Raw genomic sequence first — 24,220 nt, forward strand, 5'->3', positions numbered from 1 at the left:
TTGTTCATTTCTTAAAATACTTCTTGAGTGACCTCACCCTTAGAAAAATCCAAGTAATCAGGATGTTTTGTTGACCAATGAACCACAGCAATATAAGAAAAACACTATGATGGTGCTCATTTCCTTCAAAGCATTATTTAGAAATTTCCTTCTCAGTGAGGCTTTCCCTCAAGACTCTAAAGTTTTAACCCCAACCCTCCAACTTCATATTCTCCTTTCCCTGATGCCCTACCCACTGCCCTCCACCAAACTCCTGCTCAGTAGCTCAGTGAGCTATCACTCACTATCTAACCTATTCCACATGTGATTCATATTCTTCTTTGTTTATAATCTCCTAGAGGGCAGAATTTTGATGTGCTATTTACCGATGTATGTAGGGCAATTTCTGGAATACTACCCACTCAAGCTTTTCACTGTGTGGATCACAATAAACTGTGGAAAATTCTGAAAGAGATGGGAATACCAGACCACTTGACCTGCCTCTTAAGAAATCTGTATGCAGGTCAGGAAGCAACAGTTAGAACTGGACATGGAACAACAGACTGGTTCCAAATAGGAAAAGGAGTACATCAAGGCTGTATATTGTCACCCTGCTTATTCAACTTATATGCAGAGTACATCATGAGAAACGCTGGGCTGGAGGAAGCACAAGCTGGAATCAAGATTGCCAGGAGAAATATCAATAACCTCAGATATGCAGATGACACCACCCTTATGGCACCAAGTGAAGAGGAACTAAAGAGCCTCTTGATGAAAGTGAAAGAGGAGAGTGAAAAAGTTGGCTTAAAGCTCAACATTCAGAAAACTAAGATCATGGCATCTGGTCCCATCACTTCATGGCAGATAGATGGGGAAACAGTGGCTGACTTTATTTTTTGGGGCTTCAAAATCACTGCAGATGGTGACTGCAGCCATGAAATTAAAAGACGCTTACTCCTTGAAGTAAAGTTATGACCAACCTAGACAGCGTAAAAAGCAGAGACATTACTTTGTCAACGAAGGTCCGTCTAGTCAAGGCTATGGTTTTTCCTGCGGTCATGTATGGATGTGAGAGTTGGACTATAAAGAAAGCTGAGTGCCAAAGAATTGATGGTTTTGAACTGTGGTGTTGGAGAAGACTCTTGAGAGTCCCTTGGACTGCAAGGAGATCCTACTAGTCCATCCTAAAGGAAATCAGTCCTGGGTGTTCACTGGACGGACTACTGTTGAAGCTGAAACTCCAATACTTTGGCCACCTGATGCAAAGAGCTGACTCACTGGAAAAGACCCTGATGTTGGGAAAGATTGAAGGCAGGAGGAGAAGGGGATGACAGAAGATGAGATGGTTAGATGGTATCACTGACTCAATGGACATGAGTCTGGGTAGACTCCAGGAGTTGGTGATGGACAAGGAGGCCTGGTGTGCTGCAGTTCATGGGGTCGCAAAGAGTTGGACACGACTGAGCAACTGAACTGAACTGAATTCATATTAATTGAACAAAGAATTAAATGAGTACAAACCAAAATACTCCTGGAGAAAATATTCTCTGTAAAGTCATTCTCAACTAACAATAAATGAATGTCTTCTAACTAATATGATATGTAACCATTCCTGAAGCCAAAAGTAGTTATTCATTTTTCTCATGCTAACATAAACAGAAGTTAATATCAGATTTGGAAATACATAGTTACATATTTAATGTAAACTATTTACTTTATTTAACATATGATTAACCTGAGGTTCTCCCTGGTGGCTCAGACAATAAAGAATCTGTCTGCAATGCAGGAGACCTGAGTTTTATCCCCTGGAGAAGGACATGGCAATCCACTCCAGAATTCTTGCCTGGAGGATTCCATCGACTGAGAAGCCTGGCAGGCTACAGTCCACAGGGTTGTAAAAAGTAGGACAAGACTGAGACTAACACACACACACACACATACACACACACACACCCCTGAGGTCAACAGTGATGACAATTCAGTTTTATTTAATTAGTATGGATTGAATGTCTAGTAAGTGTAAAAAAAAAAAAAAAAAACTAATTGCAGGTAGAAATGGGATGCAAAGAAATGCTTCCTGATTCTAAGATCAACATTCTTGCTACAAAATCATGCTACTTCATTTAATAAAATGGGTAGCTTTCTGCCAAATGGGAGAAAGGGGAGGAATAACTACATACAGGGAGTTTTAAAAGAAATAAAACACAGAACAACAGAACAGAAAAAATGCCAACTCTCTGAATCATTAAAGATTTAAAAAAAAAGGAAGGGAAAGGTTGACATCAGCTCTTTGATCATCCTTAATGCTTAATGTCCATGTTGGAGTTTTCATGGCATATAATCAGCTCAGCTATAAACTCAAGAGTACAGACATAATGAGACAAATGGGAATTAGATGATGAGAATGTAGGACTATTTGAGACACTGGGTTCAAGCTCTAGGACAGTGTGTTTAAATCTGATTCTTTAAGCCACCTAAAGCTCTGTGAAGACACAGGATGATCGACATTCAAAAATCACTTAGTTTTATTTTGCTGAATAGCCATATACGATGATAGACCATTTTCAATTATAAGATAGCTCAGAAAGTGTGTATGAATTCAGAGAATGTTGAGACCCCAAGCTTTGCAATACTGAGAATTTAATCTTTCACTTGAAAGAATAAAATCTACCCAGTTAAGTTCCCATTACAGACTTTATAATGAATTCTACTTATTGCTTCCTGGACCTATCAATTCCACTAATAGATGAATATCTCTTCTGAATCATAACTTAAGAAGAAATGTCACTATTTTACCAATGATATTTATATCAGAAACAATAAGACAGTGAGTCCACACTGCAAGGATGCATTGGCCATTTATGCGTAACAACTGAAATTCTGGGGAAAAACCAAAGATTATCAAAATAAATACAATATTAAGATAGAACTATATGCTTTTCATGGAGAAGGCGATGACACCCCACTCCAGTACTCTTGCCTGGAAAATCCCATGGACTGAGAAGCCTGGTCGGCTGCGGTCCATGGGGTCGCTAAGAGTCCGACACGACTGAGCGATTTCACTTCCCCTTTTCACTTTCATTCATTGGAGAAGGAAATGGCAACCCACTCCAGTGTTCTTGCTTGGAGAATCCCAGGGATGGGGGAGCCTGGTGGTTACTGTCTTTGGGGTTGCAGAAAGTCGGACTCGATTGAAGTGACTTAGCAGCAGCAGAATATGCTTTTCATTTTGAACAAATCAATGGGAGTAGAACAGAGCTCTATTTTTTTTTTTTTTTTTTTCAGAGCTCTAATTTTTACAGTGCAATGGCCAGGGGATAGGGGCAGGAACCAACAAATTGTCAAGTAATATTCTACAGATCATAGGAAGCAAGATTTTATGGGTTCCCAGTTAATCTGGCAAAAATATAAAATAAAAATAACTGATTTCTGAAGCATTTATACTGATTAGAGTCTAATGTAAAAAATAGTTCTATTGACCTAATTTGAGATATTCAAAAATATTACTTGCAGTCACTTTGCAACATATACATATATCAAAAAAACCACTGTTACACTACAACTTTATATGAATTATATCTCGACTTCAAAATATTACTTGGTTTACATAAAGTACAAACCCTTTTGCATTTAATATAATCCGTGATACAAAGACATGTTTAAATTAACCAGTTAGTAGTTACAGACATGTTTAAATTAACCAGTTAGTAGTTACAATCATCTCTCTCTCAAAATTTGCTTTAAAAGGCTAAAAAAATTAAGGCCACCACTTCAATTAACCAGTGGCTTCTATAAATTCATAGTATACTTAGGGAGAATTCAAGTTTAAAAAGAGTGAAATCAATAGTATTTCAGAAATACATGCTAGTCCATCTAATAATGAATTCTATTCCTTTCCTCCATGTAACTCCACTATACAATCTTTGAAAATCAAAATAACTTTAATTGTAACTTTCATAATATAACTTTTAAAATTAGAATGGTTATAAACAACAGGAGAGATTTTTTCCAAGTCCAACATGTGAGAACTTTCATATACAAAATGAATGTCATACTTCACTGTAATCTTGTTATAAGATACTTATTTCAGTAATGCTGATATCTCAAGATATATTTGGCATGCTTCTTTTGGAAACACACATGAACTATCATTAGGCTATATTCACAATTCTTCAAAGACCTTTATCCAACTTAAGCACTTATTTTATTACTTAGTCTTATTCAAAATATCAGCTATTTTCAAAATATTTAATCTACACCAAAAGATAGGAATTTGCTATACTGAGATTATTCAAATGAATATGAACCACAAGCCTTGAAAACAATGCCAAAAGAAGGAAGAGCCTCAAAACTGCTTTCAACAGTGACAATAGCACTGAAACATAATACATAGCCTCACAAGACAGTTAAACGCAAGAATATTTACCAATAAATTCTATTCATTTGAGGGGGGCCGGAATCTGTTTATCTCTTATATTCATTCCCCATGTAAAAAAGCATTTAAAAAAATTTACTTTTCCCCCCCATTTTTTGAATTTCTCAAATTACTTCAATTTCTGTCCTATAAAGGAAAAACACTGCAAATAAAATCTCTACAAAATTACAACAAGTCCTATATAACATAGGCTTAAATGATACCAGATTTGTCTAGATTGGGAAAGGTTCTAATTTTTTTTTTAATGATAGAAAAAGAACTTTAGTTGGGGAGCAATCACCTAAGTATTTATAAAATCGGGAATACTCTCACATGTGTGTGTGCTAAGTTGCTTCAGTTGTGTCTGACTCTTTGCGACCCTACGGACGTTCTCCAGGCAAGACCATTTCCTTCTCTAGACTCTCACACATAGGCAATGCAAATAAACTGCTTACTCGGATGAATTTTCAAAATGTATTTTAATCTCATTCCAGGAAGAAAGAAAATTTCTAGATACAAACGCATCTCATTCAATCACATTTTAACATACATTCAGCAACTTAAAATATTATAAGAATCCAATATTTTCATCTTTTATAATCTCAATATATTATATATTTAATATATAATATATATATGTACAATACATACAGGTAGTCAGCAGGATTACAAAGTAATTTTTTAAAAGTCTGATCAACATTGATAAATACTTTTAGACTATTAAAAGGAACTATACTTAGGATCATAGAATAAAATAAAATATGGGAGGTCCAAACCTAATGGCAAGACCGCAAATGTTCACGTAGCCAATCATGTAAAAGATCTCTCAAGTTGGATAGAATGCATTTTAAAGCAATACTCTCACTACTCTCAAGCAGCAGTACTTGTAAATATTAAGCATGTACATCTCCATTTAATTTAAAATTTCTATGCAGCTTTCTTTACTGTAATATACAGTAGCTATTTCTTCCTTTCTGTTGGATTTTGTCATTGTTGCTGTTTGAAGAGTGGTATATTACCAACAGAAGTGACTTTAACTCCCTTCCCTCCCCTAAAGCATGGCTCAGTTTGAAGACTGTTCTATAGGCAGCTACTATGAATATCAACAGTACCTTAATACCATTAACAGAACCAATCAATAACTGGAGTCATATGAGAAGTTCCAAAGACTGATGGAGGTTTCTGTAAACCAAGGTCATTGGAAGTATTACACCTGCAGATAGCCCTCTCACATCCCTTAATGCAAGGAGTTAAAATTTCAATACCATAGTATAGCAGTTAACAACCTATTCTATAATTTAAAATATTAATACCATTAATCCACCCTGAGAATACAGAGGAAGTATTTAAAACAAGATATTCTGATATGGTTTCTTTCCTTTGTATTTGCTTTCTTCTGGTTTTCGTTGGCCCTTCAAGGGTACGATATTTGAATTCAAAGTGTGACTTTGATATCCGTTTTTGTTAACTGAGATTCATGCCACAGTGAGATACTGGTGATAGAAAAGCCCAAAAAGGCTTGTAGAAAAGAGACAAGCAGCAATCCACCAGGTCAGAAAAGACAGAAGTCCTCGAAAAAGCAGAGGAGTGAAAATGTTTTTTAAGCTGCTCAGTGCCACTGTTATTTGGGTAACAGTTACCTTCACCTTCCCATCAGCAGATGGTAATTCAGAGTAAACAGAATTGGAGGGTAGACTATTATCCACTGGCAAGGCAGACACAGATTCTGGATAAATCCCCCAGGAATGATTACCTAGAAAATTAAAGATGCAAATAAAATTTGAAGAGTAAGTAACTCCAAAGCTTCTTATTAAAAAAAAAAAAATTCCTTAACTTATATTTCAAATTAAGAATAAGAAGTGGCACAACAAATTATTTTATGTTGAAAATAAAGTACTGAAAATAAAGTAAAATAATAAGCTTTCTACATATTTAGGGAAAATTCACTTAACTTGACCAGACTATAATCTAACCTTCTCAGTAGAACTACACATAAAAGCCAAAAACTAATTTACTTTTAATTAACTGCATTAAAATCTGGTAAAATAACAAAAACATTCTCTTCCCTATATAACCCATGAATCAACTACCTCTACTGGAGTGACAGAATAGATTCTGTAACTTCTTAGAATCTTTTCTACCTCTAGAATATCAGAGTAATTTCTTTCTCAGAAACTATCTGTGATCCCAATGTGAGAGACTATTAATAGCTCCAGAAGTGTTTTCGTCATATACTTTCCTATGTTGATAGGATATGAGTCACATAATTCACCACTGAGCTACTCTTTTATGTTCCATAGATTCCTGAAAGATTATTTACATCTATCATCAGCTCTATAGTATCTGTAAGTCCACCCAACAATGCTTTTAATTCTTTTGGGCTTCTAAAACCCCTACATTGGCAGACTGCCAGATCTAAGCAAAGAAATAATCAACTCGGGTAATAGATAATTCTTGAGTAACACCACAGAGGGGCTTGATTGCTTAGTGAACAGACTTAATAGAAGAACTTTGTTCTGCCACCAAGAAATCTTTATTCTATCCACGTTAAATTATCTGAAGTAGAACCCACCAAAAGATCCTACAATTCATAAATTTAAAAGTACCTCATAATAATTTAAACGCTATGCACTAACACAATCTTAAAATACAAAATATTAAGATTAAAAAGTGTTCACTCAAGTTACTCAGAATTAAACTTTAGCAAACAATTCTTTTAACATTATAAAACCATATGGGTCTGAGTTTTCAAAATCAAGAAGATAAATCAATGAATCAACTTCTAGAGCTTAAAGGCTCCCATGTTCCCTCATAAAACTTCTAAAGAGAGAATCAATTTTAAGAGGCATATTTCTTTGTAGGTAACAGAAAACACTATTAATTACAGGTAGAAAGTAGAGCAGTGAGCGTCCCAGCTGCCAGGATATGCCTACCTAGAGTTTTCAAAAGCAGGGTTGTGTGAAGCAGCATGACCAGAGGAGCCACATACTGCAGCGCAATGACACAAAGGTAATAAAAGACTCGAGCGACCTGAAACAACATGTTAAGTTCTAACACAGCTGACATGTTATGAGTGAGTTAAACTTTTGTATCAAACTGAATCATCAAACTGAATCGCTTAAAAGATAAATAATCCTTCCATGGGAAGAAAGCTAACTGGAAATAAATTTGTACTTCATTATAAATGCCCCCAGACTGACTTCAGAAAGGCTAAGTTTGAAGGTTCTTTAAGATGTGAAAAAAACATTAAATCCCTTAAAAATAGTTAAGTGATTAATACAAATTGGAGAAACAAAATCACTGAAATTCAAACGGCATATATTCACTTATTTCAAATATAAAACAAAATGCTAAAATTTCTGAAGACACCTAAAATATCAAAGTAAATAACAATAAGAGTCATATATGAACATAAACCCCTCATAAATAAAAATATTAATCCCTATTTACATTAGACTGAAGTAAAATTCAAAGTATGAAAATACATGAAAGGTAAAACATAAAAAGTTATTTGAATCTTGATAGAGTCAAGATGGAGGTCCAGAGTAAAAAACAAGAGGATCTGACACCATGTTTCTTTAGAAAGACTTGATCAGGTTGTGGGCCTAGTCCATTACAACAGTGGCTGGATTCCTAGCACCTTCCTCTTCTGGGCTCTCCATTAAGTAAACTTATGTTTACTTATGTTCCACGTTCAAGTACTTGGATTAATGTTAAAAGGAATACATTTAGTCACTAAAACTAGTATTTCCTATTCTTTAAGTCACAAAAGCTATACAATATACTGTGATGTCTTTCAGATCAGTTAGGGGAGTCCCATTTAGCAAACGTAGATAAACCACAGCTTTGTAACCCAAACTGTATGATACTTAAAGTACTTAAGGCAGGAAGGGGCACTGAGACCCTTTCCTCACCTAACACTATAATCAGATCAAGGTCTCTGACATCTGTCAGTTTAAGATTATTCTATCTGTTCATAATAAGAATATCATGGAATGAAAGTACTACTGAAGGAAATCAAGCACTTTTATTTTTGTGCATGTGGTGTTCGTTGCTTCAGTCGTCTCTGATCCTTTGCAACCCCATAACTGCAGCCTGCCAGGCTCCTCTGTCCATGGGATTCTCCAGGCAAGAACACTGGAGTGGGTTGCCATGCCCTCCTCCAGGGGATCTTCCCAACCCAGGTTCAAACCTGGGTCTCCTGCATTGGCAGGTGGGTTCTTTACTGCTAGTGCCATCAGTATTTGCTAATTATCATTTTGACTACAGTGTAAAACTTACCATTTTCTGAAGCTCAACTGTGCTTATTCGGCCTGCTTCTTTCTTCATTTGATCCACACATTTCTGGGCTAAGTTTAAGTAAGCTTGCAGGTGACTACGCATCATGGCCAACCGCAAAGCACAGAGCACGATTATTAACCAGAGTCGCAGAGTATCGAACGTAGCTTCTGTCATTCTACAGATCAAAAAGTTGATATGGTGCTCTCAAAGACCAACAAATGCTAGCATGCTAGTTATATGTGTTAATGTTCATTGGATAAGATATTTAATACAAGTAAACTTAGACTTAGTTACAACTGGAGACATGAAAAGTGTCCCATTCTATCACAGACTTACAGGATACTTTCACTTGCATAACAAATAAATGCATCATGAAACAAAGAAGTACCAGATAAGCCTAAAACAAAAAAGTAGAGTAATACTTGGGATTCCCTTCTCTATCCATCCTCCAGCATGGGGGTAGGAGAATGACTCTAAGCAAAAAGGGAAGTTGGGAGTTCTTAAACTGGAGACTACAAGAAAGAAGGAAGGAAACCCCAGGAGCTTGCCCGTGAACTATCAAGTTAACAACCCATCTGTTTCTGGCTACAGTTTTGTTTGATCACATAAACACCTGAGTAGGATCTTTCACTCTGCTGAATTTCTGACTGGGATCAAGAATTCTGATATAATACACTAAAATCAGATGTTCTTTAAAGGACTTTAGAAAGAAGAGGTAAATTCTGATGTCCTTAAGGGGTTTAACATTTTAAAAAGACCATGGTTTCTGCTTTGATAAAAGATAACATTGTAATTTGAAGATAATGCTTACACCGTGCCTGACTCTATTCAAATTTCTAGTACACATCAGGTAGTTAAACATATGACTGTTGAAATGTGTCTAGTGATCTGCCAGACAGGATGTGGAACTTACAAGGGTCTCCCCCAAATTCTTAAAGACTAAGAGGGTAGACTGGACGGCTATAAAGAAGAATGAGCGGGAAAAGATATAAAACCAACACTTTGCTCCAAAATAGGCTCTGGTATCATCCCTGTCTTCCATCCAGTGTAAGCACCTAGGAAAGGGACTAACACTACAATACAGAAAAAGCTGCCTGAGGAAATACAGTTGAAGAACAGTACAGGAAACAGAAAAGGCAGAGAAGATGGGAAAGGATACAGTCTTGGTTGAACTACTTATGAAACAGAGGTGATAGAGGGATGGAACAAAGGCTTTATTATGCATGCTTTTTTGGGGTTTCCTTTTTACAAGGCCATGAGAAATGCACATTGGTTAGGAAGCATAAAGGCCAACTTTTATCAATACATTTACATTATAATGAACGGTAAGATTAAAGCATCAGTCACGTGAGAATAAGAGTACACAAAGATTTAGGACCGTCCACAGCCTTGAACCTTCCGGGGCCTACAGACAATACTGTGCTCCCTGGTGTGGTGCAACCAGGCAGCTTGGCTGGTAGACAGCTAGTATATACACTTTGAGGATGACAGGTAATACAAAGGAAGGGAATGGTACGAGGCAGTGAATCAAAAAATATCTGCCCTGTTTACGAGGAGTTCAGGATTTAGGTAACAGTCCCACTAATAGTTATCTGATTAGTACCTCTAGTTCAGATTGCTTACTTAACTTCATAAGGATTTGGTCAGTTGATACGATAGGGTATCTCAGGAAAGAGTCTGACCTGGGGCAAAATATGCAGGTAAAGAAAAGGCAGAAGAAATTTCTCCAAATTCTTGAAGCCATTCTAGGTACCACTGTACATGTTCTCTTTTGGTTTTCTTAAGAGGTTATAAGCACGCATGGACTCTGCCTGCATTTCATTTCTTGATGCCCAAGCAGAACACATGGATGGATGAGTTTAAATACATTTCTGGGTTGAAACTACATTCTAACCATTTTTGCTTGTCACTACAAATAAAAGCCTTTGACCAACCATTTACTCCATGTGACAGACGAAGGACCTGCGTTAATGGGCAGCCATTCTTTCTCAATCTACCACATGGGCTTTGGATTTTAAACAAAAATTAAAAACCACTGCTGTCTAATCGCTTAATGTAATGATCTAACAAATAAAAAAGGAATAAAATGGAGCACAGATAAGACTATAATTTTGTTTCCTTCATTTACCAAGCAAGAATACTGGAGTGGGTTGCCATTCCTTTCCCCAAGGGATTTTCGTGACCCAGGGATCAAACCTGGGTCACCCACATTGCACTGCAGGCAGATTCTCTACCTTAGTCTAGAACCCTACAATCCTTAGGATTAACTTTTAAATACTCAGAGCAAACCTGTCAAGTTGAAATTACCATTAAAGCTTACTTATGTGGGGAAAAAATGTAATGACTTCAAAGTATACTTTCTTAGTTCAATAAGGTTAAGTGTTAAAAAAAAAACAAATCATGGTCATCACTGATTCTACACTTATTCCAACACAAATCTGTACCAGGATCTATAAGAAATACATAATGTAAAATGCATACTGTGGAATCAATGACTAGTCAAGTTTTTCTATTTTAATTTTGATAAGGCAAAGCAGTGGAAGGAACATTTATTAAGCACTTACTTCTAGCCAGTTGCATTACATGTGTTCATTTAATTCCAATGATAACCTTGCGAGGTAGATACTATTATCTTCATTTCCCAGATAGGGAAACAGAGGCTCAGTGAAGTTAAATAATCTCCCTCAAGTGACAGCTTTAGTGAGGATCAGAACTGGGGTTTGAACCAGCTCTGCCTGTATCTTTTTATTACTCTAATATAGTTCCATTAGGCTAATGAGCTAACATATCAAGTACAGTTACTAATGCCTTTTAACAAACTGTTTGTTTCCTTCTTCTTCTTCTGTTAAAGTACAGTTGTTTAATTGGGGAATAGGACTTACTATTAGATAATAATGTTAAAGCTTTATTTTTAATTTTGATAGGTATGACAACACTGTTATGTAGGAAAATATCTTTATTTTTTAGAGAGGCATACTGAAGTTCTTAAGGGTAAAAATGTTATGCTTCTGATTTACTTGAAAAGATACTTTATCAAAAAATAAAACAAAAAACTGAATAAGGAAAATATTAATAACTCTTAAGGGGCTGAATAGATGAACTTTCATTTATAAAATTTTTCCTCTATAATTTTCACCATTAAGAAAAAATAACAGAAATGTACAAAGTGTCTTAAAAACAAGTGCTATCAAAAAAAAAAGAAAAATCTCAGATATCAACTGGATATCAAGTGAAAAAGCAGAAAAACTTACAACTGTACAAGATAATAATATTGTTTTAAAAATGCAAACTTAATATTATAATTAAAAACATGAACACAGTAAAAAACATTTTAGAAAAGTTTTGATTACATAATAAAATAAAAATTAGCCCCCAAATACCCATACTTACAAAGGGACACTTTCTTTACCCAATGGTGGGTTCATAATGTAGTCTTTGGTGATAGGTTTTACCCAGAGCAGAACCATAAACAGAGGTGCCAGGAAGTTGATATGAAGTAATGTTCTGAAAGTATGTAAGAAATAAACATAAAAACCCAGAAGCAAAATACACGAATCAACTACAGAAACTTGGGACTTAAAAAATGAAGGTAGGAACTTTATTTTCAGTATTCTATATTAAGGTATTGTTGCCACCATTATTTTATATTCATCATTATCACTCAACACTAATTTGAGCCCTTATAAAAACAACTCATTATTTTAATGTTTCAGATGAGAATGTTTAGATTGAGGAAAGTTAAATGATTTGCACATGGTAATATTACAGGTGAGAAAGAGATTAAGCACTAAAATCTAAATCTGTTCACTCCCACTCTAGGGTTCTTTAACAATCTCCTACTGTACCCCTGATTTAATACACCGGAACTTGAACAATTCTCTAAACAATCAATGAATCCAATGGATTTTCAGGATAGGAGTCATCTTTTGATATTTTTCAGTCCAGCAGACACAAAGTGGCTTCTGATTACTTACAAATAAGAGACCTATTACGAGGTCCAAAATACCAGACGGGACATGGCAGGTGGAAGCCACTGCATTTGTAATGATCATGTATGTTTTAATTAATTGTTAAAATCATAAATGATTCACATTTTTATTTCTTCTTGAAGAATTATGAACATTATCTGACATGAATTTCCCTATCCTATACAAACCAGGAGAAATTCACATTACTCCTACAAGGCAATATACCCAATACAGCGAAAGGTTTCAGGTGTGAGATGTAACGTCATTGTTAACTCCTGCCCCAAATCTGTACCCTACAGAGACAGGTGACTGATAAAGACTGTCCTTGTTTCAGAAAGACGTTCTTCAGACTATTTTATTACCATGTACTGTTTTCATTACAAACCATGCGAGGAAAAGAGACTAAACTGGAGGGTTTAAAATACACACACACACACACTTTAAAATACCACTGCAGTGTAAGTGATAGTGATTTCTGTGAGTAAACGGCTGGCTCAGGAAACCATGAAGACCTACCTGACCGGGCAGAGGTGGAACTCTGGTTCTAAGCTCTGGCCCTAAAGCAAGTACTACTGCCTGGCCACGGGGGTGAGGAGAATGCAGCTCTTTGCGCCAGTCTGCTGCTCTCACTACAAAACTAGCTTGCCACACCCTGGATCCGGGCAGAGTGCTACAACACAATGTGTGTGTGTGTGTGAGGGGGCCGTTTGTAATACATGGAAAATAAAACTCCAGATTCCCAAAGGGAAAAATCGTAAGAAGCTACATTTTTCTGAGAAGGAAAAGAAAATGTGCCCCCCACACCCCCAACCCTCAGTGTCTCCAATCCCAAACTACCACTAAATGCTTTAAATGTTTTTATAAAGTGATTCTTTCATCCCACAGCCTGGGTAAACCATCGGGTGCGGGGGAAGAAAGCAGCAGTATTAGGTATGCAGTGTTGCTAGGGAACACTCTAGTATCAAGGAGCAGCCCACAGCGCTTTCAGTAGCTGGTGAAGGGCTCCCCTCCACCCACCCTTTCAGCTTATTTAAATCATAACACTGGGGTTAGTGGACTGAAGTGTGTGTGTGTAGAGAGGAGGGGGAGAACCAGGTTTTGTTTTAAAAGAAGCCATTAGAGAGATGGATGGTGGGAGAAAAGCAGGATGTAGCCAAGAGCATGCTGAGTAAAAGGAGCGGAAAAGAGAGGAATGAAGGAGTGTGTACTAGGAGGTGAGAGTAAGTAAACACACACAAAGCATATGCAGGAAAAAAGGGAGGAGAGGAAAAACACAAAAACATTTTCAAAATTAAAATAAAGGAAAATGACAGAGGTAGGAGAGAGAAGAACATGAAAAGACAGAGAATCAGCATCATTAAATGTAGGTTTTTAAAGAGCAGAAATGTTAGGAAATATGACTATTAAGAGAAACTTAATAGTCATTAATACATATATATACATATATACATATAATACATATAAATACATATATCAAAATGGAATATTCTCAACTTGGGCTTCTACTGCAAAACAAAAAGAGGACTTGGAAATTTGGATCTGGATATGAAATGATGAAGATAAAAATCTGTTCCTCTGCCTAGGTGTCTACACCAAGAAAAGAATCTCTGACAATCACAAAGAATATAGTAAGTGGGCTCTGACTTATACATAGAGATTCAAATACAATTTCTCTATTTGAAAACTAAAATAGTAAACTGTAATTTAACACTATACAGTATTAGTAATCCCAAAGTAAAATAAGCTTACAAATAGGTCAGTAATATAAGGAAAACAAACATTTCTTATGTACATAGATTTAATTTCAAAACATTTTAAAATAAAATGCTTTAAATACAAAATTAAGTTAAATCAAATCATTTATATGAAATTTAAATAAGTACTTTTAACTTGAAAATTCTAATTGAAAGAAATTCCCATAAATCCTCACATCAGTGGTAGAGATTATAATATCATAAACATTGAACTCTGAGTTCAAAAGAACATAAATATTGATATTTCCATTTTAACAGGAAGAAAAGAAATTTAATAATTAGTGTTTTTTCTTACACAGGACTTAAAGTTTAGAAAAGAATGGAAGAAATTTGCTTATAGTAGAAAGAGGAAGCAGTGTGACATCAAATGGTTATTAATTTTCAATACAATAATTTATGATTTCATTACAATAATATACCTTCATTAAGATGGAAAACATATATTTATCTGCATGTGCTTATGTACATTTTCCGCTTACTGTGTAATTTTTTCTGTTGCCAAATTCAGGGCATCCAGATGCATTTGAGCCAGCCGTAATCCAGGAAATGTCAAAAAAGCCCCAATGAATGAACAGAAAATAGCCAGGAAAAATTTGAAAGTAAGTTTTGAAACAGGACCCCTAAAATTAAAATTTTTTAAAAAGCTGGTAAGTTTTTGAAGTGAACCTTCTAGCAGTTTCTTTTCTTCTAATTAATTACTTTATAAATCACAATAATATAAATAATACAAAGTAAACTCCCACAGAAAGACAGTTCTTATTCTACCACTATAAGGGATTTTAGTGAATTATGAACTTAATCAGACATCTCTTAAGCAACAGTTTTAACAATCTTACCTACATATTCAACAAAAAAATAACATGTGACTCATGAATTTCGTTTACTGTCTGATGGAAGAGGAATTAAGTTAAATAAGAGCAAATTCAAATCCAAATTCTATAAAAGATACTAAGTTTATACAAATGTAAAAAATATGAGTAAGGATATTGCTAAAAGAGACAGTCCTACTTAAAAAAGAACTCTTTTCACTGATTAAAAACAAAGAACTACTTACAGTAAGTGCTATTTTACTAAAAATGGAAAAATTTAACTTGAATAATACTTAATTAAAAAAAAACTTACTGAGATTCTAAACCTTGCTTTTCAAGAAACTGCATCGCACTGTCTGAAAAATTTGTAAACCCTGTAGGGGGAAGAAAATTTACTCTTATCATAGGAGTAAAATACAGAATCTTTCTTTGGAAATAAAATGCTAGAGTATCTTAAATTCTGAAGTGACAAGCTTAGCTCTTTCATGTGCTAATTAGTATGTCATAATGCAATAAAATTTAGTTATTAGGAGAAATAGCCTTTGAAAACATCCCTTTGATATATATATATACATTCCATATAATTTACATTATAATCTGCATCTTTATCTATGTGAGTAAACATTAACATTAGAAACACTTATTTAAGTTTAAGGAAAAAATGAGGACGGGAGAGCATTTTTGGAAAAAGCGAGAAAAAACTTAGCTAAAAAAAAAATCTTAAGAATAATAAAGGTTAATTATTTAGAACATTTCAGAATATAAACCTAATTTTAAGAACTTATATAATTATTACCTGTTTCAAGTCCGAATTCCAGATAGTTTTCTGTTACAATCAAGACAGCCATTGCTTTCACAAAGAAAAAAAATCCAAAGGTAACACAGACTGATCTTTCACCACCATCTTCTACTTTAAAATAGTGTGTAGTTAATGAAAATAGAACTTTGCTGCAAAAGGAAAAGTTCAGGAAAAACAACAAATAACTTTGTGGAAGTTAAACACAACCATCTTTACAGGACCTGAACTCCAATAAAATTTGACTACAACATTCATTTTGATTCTACAATATTTCTCTACAAGGTGTCTTTTGGAAGGAAGTGAAAAACTAATGAAAATCTGAATAGTCTTTCAGAAAATAGGACATAAAAACAAAGCAAATCTAAGCGAAGTTTGTAACATTTTAAAATAAAACATGCACATATACATACTACACTGTAATTAAGAAAATAATGTATTTCCAGTTTCTCTAACTCAAATTCATTAGGAGGTTATTACAATAATTTTATGAAATAGGGTCTTGGTGACATGAAAAGCATCTTGGGGAACTTATTTTTATTGGGCGTGATTGTCAAGTAGTTTGAATTTAGAACACACATCACAGGAATCATCTGTAAATCATCCACTAATTTAAACTTTGAGAATTACAAAAATTTTTGTAACAGTCATTGGTAAGCTTCGGTACAAAAACTGAGCATCTGGGATCACCATTTCACACTACGATGAAACAAAAAACAGGTTTCTGTTGAGTACTCAAAATCAACCAAAGACTCAACATGCTCACCTATTTTAAAATATTTAAATTTTATATGAAAATACTAAATACATTATTTTATCTGATCAGATCAGATCAGATCAGTCGCTCAGTCGTGTCCGACTCTTTGCGACCCCATGAATCGCAGCACGCCAGGCCTCCCTGTCCATCACCAACTCCCAGAGTTCAGTCAGACTCACGTCCATCGAGTCAGTGATGCCATCCAGCTGACCCCCCCTTAAGAATTCATCAAATCAAGATCAGTGGATGATCCATAGCTAGAATCCAGATTTCTGTTATATCAAATGGTTCTCCTGGAAAGCATAAACCCACCCAACAAAATAAGTTGTTTGCCAAAAAATCTAGAAAAGCAACTTTTACGTAAATTATATGTCAAGCATGGAAAATAATAATAGCTGTCATTTAGTACTTGCCAAGTGCTAAGCATCAGCAATTATTTCATTTCATCCCTACATTAGCCAACTATTATCACTACTTTTCCAGATTTAAAAAAAACTGTGGCATAGGCAGGTTCAGACTTCTCAGGTGTTGCCAGTGGTAAGGAACCCGCCCGCCAATACAGGAGACATAAGAGACAAGGGTTTGATCCCTGGGTTGGGAAGATTCCCTGGAAGAGGGCGTGGGAATCCACGCTAGCATTCATTTTTATTTTTTAACACCAAAAACATTTTGTATTGGGGTATAGCAGTTAACCCCAATTAATTATAGCATTATCACAAATAAACAATGTTGTGATAGTTTAGGGTGAACAGTGAAGGGATTCAGCCACACACATACATGTATCCATTCACCCTCCCATCCAGGCTGGCATGTAACACTGAGCAGAGTTCCATGAGCTACACAAGAGGTTTTTGCTGGTTATCCATTTTAAATAGAGCAGTGTGTGTGTTACCTTTCCAAAGTCCTTAACTATGTCCTCCCCCCAGCAACCATGAGTTTGTTTTCTAAGTCCATGAGTCTCTTTCTGTTTTGTAAGTAAGTTCATTTATATGATTTCTTTTTAGATTCCACATATAAAGGATGTCATATGATATTTCTCCTTCTCCATCTTACATCACTCAGTATGACACTCTCTAGGTCCATGCATGTTGCTGCAAATGGTCTTATTTCATTCTTTTTAAGGGCTGAGTAATATTCCATTGTGTGTGTGTGTGTGTGTGTGTGTGTGTGTGTGTGTGTGTACACACACCACATCTTCTTGAGAACTACAACAAAAAAATCTCAAAATCTGTATGGAGACAAAGAAGACCCTGAATAGTCAAAGCAATCTTGAAAAGGAAAACAGAGCTGGAGCAATCAGACTCCCTGACTTCAGACTATACCACAAAGCTACAATCATCAAAACAGTATGGTACTGGCACAAAAATAGAAATACGGGGTCAGTGGAACAGACAGAACACCCAGAAATAAGCCCATGCACCAAAACCACCAACTAATCTATGACAAAGGAGGCAAGACTATACAAATATGGAAAGACAGTCTCTTCAACAAATGGTGCTGGGAAAACTGGACAGCAACATGTAAAAGAATGAAATAAAAACATTCCTTAACTGCATACACAAAAATAAGCTCAAAATCGATTAAAGACCTAAACGTTAGTTGGGCACTATAAAACTACTAGAGGAAAACATAGGCAGAACACTCTCAGACATAAATCACAGCAAAATCTTTTTAAATCCATCTTCCAGAATAATGAAAATAAAAGCAAAAATAAATAGGACCTACTTAAAACTGAAAAGCTTTTGCACAGCAAAGGAAACAATAAACAAAACAAAAAGACAACACACAGACTGGGGGAAAATATTTGCAAATGATGTGACTGATAAGGGATTAGCTGCGTGATCTTGGGCAAGTGCGTGCATGCATGCATGCAAAGTCACATCAGTCAGGTCCGACTCTTCGTGATCCCAGGGACTGTGCACGCATGCACACACTTGACCAAGATCATAAACCTAGATTAGAGGCAGCTGGGATTTAAATCTAAGTTGTCTGGATCCAGAGTACATTAAGCTAACAATTTTGTATACTGTGTCTACGGAAATGCTTAAAGCACCTAGGATACAAGATAGTTTAGCAATAACACATGAAATCATTTTAAAATAGAGCTGCCTTGGCAGCAGTAAATGGTTTGTTCAAACATTCTCATAGTCAGAAGAATTCTTATTCAGGAACAGATAAGCAAGGATAAGGACCCTTGTCCTTCCACTTTAAAAGGAAGCTGTCCTTTGATTCTATTCAAAATATGCTAATATAGTTACTATGCATTCTCTATTAGGATCCTACCTACGATACTGGATATAAATGTAAATAGAGTCCCAGCTGCTCTAGCTATAGGCATCTACCCTAAGTAAGCCAACTTGAAGGTAATAAAGACAGGTGATTTTTTTGATCTTCCAAATGCAAGTTGAAATAAATCTCTGCTAGAATGTAAACTTCCTATCAATAATTCTTGTCTCTTGTTCACTGCTCAGATGGAGCACCAAAAAGTGACTGGCACAGAGTAGGTACTTCAGTTCAGTTCAGTTGCTCAGTCGTGTCTGACTCTTTGTGAACCCATGGACTGCAGCACGCCAGGCCTCCCTGTCCATCACCAACTCCCAGAGTTCACTCAAACTCATGTCCATTGAGTCAGTGATGCCATACAACCATCTCATCCTCTGTCATCCCATTCTCCTCCCGCCTTCAATCTTTCCCAGCATCAGGGTCTTTTCAAATGAGTCAAATGACTCCAATGAGTCTTCGCATGAGGTGGCCAAAGTACTGGAGTTTCAGCTTTAGCATCATTCCTTCCAAAGAAATCCCAGGGCTGATCTCCTTCAGAATGGACTGGTTGGATCTCCTTGCAGTCCAAGGGACTCTCAAGAGTCTTCTCCAACACCATAGTTCAAAAGCATCAATTCTTTGGTGCTCAGCTTTCTTCACAGTCCAACTCTCACATCCATACATGACCACTGGAAAAACCATAGCCTCGACTAGACACACCTCTGTTGGCAAAGTAATGTCTCTGCTTTTTAATAGTCCGTCTAGGTTGGCTATAACTTTTCTTCCAAGAAGTATCTTTTAATTTCATGGCTGCAGTCACCATCTGCAGTGATTTTGGAGCCCCCCAAAATAAAGTAGGTACCTAACCAATAACAAATTTTGCCATAATGTTTTACATGGTAATCCAGGTAAGCTGAAACAGTATTAATTCTATGCTTTAATAGACCTTTAAATAGACCTTTAATAGACCTTTAAATTGGAGATATCCAGGGTTCAAACACTTGACCATTATACATATATATAACCTGAGTTATGGTGAACATAAGAATATGTATTAGCCCCTCTATAATAACTACCATTATTACAGCTCTTAGAGGGCTTCCCTGATGGCTTACACAGTAAAGAATCCACCTGCAATGCAGGAGACCTGGGTTCAATCCCTGGGGTGGGAAGATCCCCTGGAGGAGGGGATGGTAACCCACTCCAATATTCTTGTTTGGAGAATCCCATGGATAGAGGCACCTGGCGGGCTACAGTCCACAAGGTCACAGAGTCAGACACGACTGAGCAACTAAGCACACAGCACAGGGAACACTTATTTCATCCAAGGATGGACATGATAAAGGACAGAAAAGGTAAGGAGCTAATGGAAGCAGAAGAGATCAAGAAGAGGTGGCAATAATACAAAGAACTGTACTAAAAAGGTCTTAATAACCTGGATAACCACCATGTGGCCACTCATCTAGGACATTCTGGAGTGTGAAGTCAAAGTGGGCCTTAGGAAGCATTACTACGAAAAAAGCTAGTGGAGGTGACAGAATTCCAACTGAGCTATTCAAAATCCTAAAAGATGATAATGTTAACATGCTGCACTCAGAATGTCAGCATATTTGGAAAACCAAGCAGTGGCCACAGGACTGGGAAAGGTCAGTTTTCATCCCAGTCCCAAAGAAGGGCAATGTCAAAGAATCTTCAAACTACCACACAATTGTGCTCATTACGCATGCTAGCAAGCCAGTCCGAACACTTAATGGCAGATGGAGAAAAAGTGAAAACAGTGACAGATTTTATTTTCTTGGGCTCCAAAATTACTGCAGATTGTGACTGCAGTCACGAAGCAGAGATATCACTTTGCCTACAAAGGTCAGTACAGTGAAACTTATGGTTCTTCTAATAGTCATATGCAGATGTGAGAGTTGGCTGAATGTGAAAGAATTGATGCTTGCGAATTGTGGTACTATAGAAGACTCGAGAGTTCCTAGCACTGCAAAAAGATCAAAACCTGTCAATCCCAAAGGAAATCCACCCTGAATATTCACTGGAAGGACTGGTGCTGAAGCTGAAGCTCCACTACTCTGGCCACCTGATGCGAAGAGCCGACTCACTGGAAAAGACCCTGTGCTGGGAAAAATTGAGGACAAGAGAAGGGGGTGAAAGAAGATGAGACGGCTGGATGGCATCGCTGACTCAATGGACATGAGTTTGAGCAAACACTGGGAGAAAGTGGACAGAAGAGTCTCGTGTGCTATATATTCCATGGGTCGCAAAGAGTCAGACATGACTTAGAGACTGAACAATAACAACAATCAAGAGCAGTAACTCTCTGGGATAATATACTCAAAGTGAAAAACAAGAAAGAAGACGTTTTACTCTAAGATCTGTTTTCATCCGTGGTAACAACAAAAATATAAATTATTTACCACTTGGGGTTATAAATTTAAAGGATATTCTAAATTAAAAGGCTTGGGCTTTGTATTCTTAAAGCTTATTTAGAAGACAGCTCCCCCTTTTAAATGTCAAAAAAAAAAAAAAATGAAGTACAAGAATAGCTCATTTTTCTATTCCTGGGGCAATCAGCCCTTCAGAAGTGTGTGATGGGAAGTATCACTAATAACCACCCTAGTCACTTTTCCGGCAGTATTATCCCCTCTCTCAACTTTCACTGTTCACACCTCGGTTAATTCCACTCTAGCTAATCTTCCTTTCACATGAACCTCTGTTACTTTTTCTCAAATACCATGATTCAAGATAAACACTTGCTCATATTTATTTTCCTAACTACTTATTAGCAAAAGCATTATTTTCTTTGAAAAATAATGTGGCCGTATGTGCTAGTTACAGATCAAATGAACTTTCATGGGCTAATCTGGGAGGAAATGCCTTTTAGCATTATTTTGCTTAAAAGATTATTTTATTTCCAAGCATTTCAGAATACAATCTACATGCAAGTTGGAGGTACCATCTAAAAACTGCTGTCTTAGCAATTTACCTGAACTCGTTTTTGGCCATACCACATGGCATGTGGAACTTTCTGGACCAGAGATTGAACTTGCGCCCTCTGCAGTGGAAGTGCAGAGTCTATGCCACTGGGCAACCAAGAAGTCCTTATTTCAACTTTTTAATATATTTCCTTACAGGCTATTATAAAGATATTAGTTATAGTGCTACATTCTATGAAATACCTGATTTCCTTTCCAGACAAGAGAAAACCAAGCATGAAAAGCTAGATGACAACCTCTGCACTTTTTGATTAAAAACATCTCAACTTTGTAATAACAAATACATGTTTTAGGACATATATAATCAGAAATACATATACTGTAGAGCTCCAGCATACACCTTCTGAAGACATTTACCAGGCACATTACTTTCATTCTAAATGTCTTATGTTCACCATAACTCAGGTTATATATATGTATAATGGTCAAGTATTTGAGCCAATTACTTCTTTAAAGTAAAAATTAAAACTAATAAACAAGCAAATGCCACTGGTTTACATTAGTTCCCTAACCAAATACTCAGCACCCTGACACAGTCTTGCTCAATTTAACTCTGCAGGACTCTTGGTTATAAACCAATAAACAGATATCTCAAACTGTACTGAAGAGCTTAAACCTCATAATAACAGATGTCAGTTTTTCTATGATACTGAACATTAGGAGAAAAGGGAAGCCAAATTATTTTCTAATAAGGGAAATAAATTTAGAAGTCTTATATATCTGCAAAACTAACAATCTTTGCAAATTACAGTAAGAATTTAAAGAGTGATATTTACACTCTAATTCTTACTTTGTAATGTAGAATTCTGTGGTACTTCCATGTGCTATTCCTTCAAAATGCTTTCTTAAATCATCTAACATTATTCTCTAAGTTTTCCCTAAACATAGTTGTCAATCCACTTCCTATTTTGGCTAACAGCTACTAAATCATTTATAAGCACTAAGAGTATACTGCATCACTGTAGAAGTTGGCATGATTTTGTTACATTAAGCCTAAGCAAGGTTGTCAAATTGATAGGATGTTAATTTCAATTAAAATGATTAATGGGTATTTAACAAAGCACATTTAGTTTCCATGTCATTTAAAGATTAAGTGAACTTTTAAAACTTCTCTATAACTTAATCATTGCATACACATCCTATTACTATTTTTTCTCCTTTTCAATTAGAATATCATTCATTTCAGAGTTCTTGCAGTTATGCTCTTAAATGAAAGACATTGATAGTCTACAGTTGCTTAAACTGGAAAGACTCTAGAGGGGAAAAAAAAATTAGGAAGATTAGGTATCCAGGAAGAAAATGACAGTAAATGCCAGTTCCAGCTAGAGGAAATAAAGGCAGGGCCTGCCTCACCCTCAGTGCAAACCCATCCCATTAACCTGGGTGAAGATATATTGTATGTAATGAAAGGTGCTTCCGAGAGGAGTTAGCTGCCAGTGCAGACAGAAAAAAAGGTTACAAGGCATAACTCTAAGCCCTCTTGCATAATCTAAGCTCTTGGAATAGTTTCCTACTCCAAATTTTCTAATTAACTAAAGTAATAAACACTGCAGTTTAAATTTACATTATGATTGATTTTTTTTGGTAATTCAATTAATAAAGAAAAACTACAAAGTTAAGACTTCCCTGGTTAATATTCTGAACTCCTTAGAGGAGAGAACAGCATTATAAGAGTCCATACACAATTATTTTTAAAATTATGTAATTTTAAAGCACAACTTAATTTTACTTATGATTAAGAAGTGATATAAATCACTTCAGTAAGAGCTGAAGCCAGGTTAAGTGTAAAAAATATGAATGCAAATAACAAAGGGAAAATATCTGATTTTTGAACAGAGGACTACTGGCTCTATTCCTCATGCAAACTGTACCTTTTCTTATAACGAAGTAAAGTACCAAGTTTTCTAAGACAGCAAGATAAGAACAATTTCACAAGTCTTTAACTTCATCTAACTTTTAACATGCAAGATGGAGTTTTATGAAACATGAAACACTGTTTAAAAGTGGTGACACGGGACTTCCCTGGTGGTCCAGGGGTTAAGGATCCACCTTGCAATGCCTGGTTGGGGAAGCAAGATCCCACATGCCAAGAGCAGAGCCTGCCTGCCGCAACTACTGAGCCTAAACATTCTGGAGCCCACACTGCATGAAGGATCCTGCGTCAAGAAACTAAGATCCTGTGTGCTGCAACTAAGACCTGA

The 24,220-nt window shown here is 36.0% G+C and overlaps 1 protein-coding gene across 16 annotated transcripts in view; it reads right to left on the bottom strand.

Annotated features, from left to right (window-relative positions):
• Positions 1–4,853: 4,853 nt before the first annotated feature.
• Positions 4,854–24,220, bottom strand: part of TMEM161B (transmembrane protein 161B) — a 75,212-nt gene continuing 55,845 nt past the window's right edge. For 7 of the 16 annotated variants that reach the window (XM_086412944.1, XM_086412947.1, XM_086412945.1 and 4 more), the window contains 7 exons: positions 16,002–16,153; positions 15,519–15,579; positions 14,876–15,016; positions 12,065–12,178; positions 8,675–8,849; positions 7,327–7,423; positions 4,854–6,146 (listed from right to left, as the gene is read on the bottom strand). In XM_086412944.1, coding sequence (XP_086269070.1) covers positions 5,869–6,146; positions 7,327–7,423; positions 8,675–8,849; positions 12,065–12,178; positions 14,876–15,016; positions 15,519–15,579; positions 16,002–16,153 — 1,018 coding nt within the window. In that variant the 3' untranslated portion in view covers positions 4,854–5,868. Of the gene's footprint in view, positions 6,147–7,326; positions 7,424–8,674; positions 8,850–12,064; positions 12,179–14,815; positions 15,017–15,518; positions 15,580–16,001; positions 16,154–24,220 lie in introns of all 16 variants that reach the window. The other 9 variants (XM_086412951.1, XM_086412949.1, XM_086412950.1 and 6 more) reach the window with 4 other exon arrangements.

Source organism: Bos grunniens, chromosome 7 (assembly GCF_055505025.1).
Source record: "Bos grunniens cultivar Pamir isolate PY7600 chromosome 7, Bosgru_T2T1.0, whole genome shotgun sequence".
NCBI lineage: Eukaryota > Metazoa > Chordata > Mammalia > Artiodactyla > Bovidae > Bos > Bos grunniens.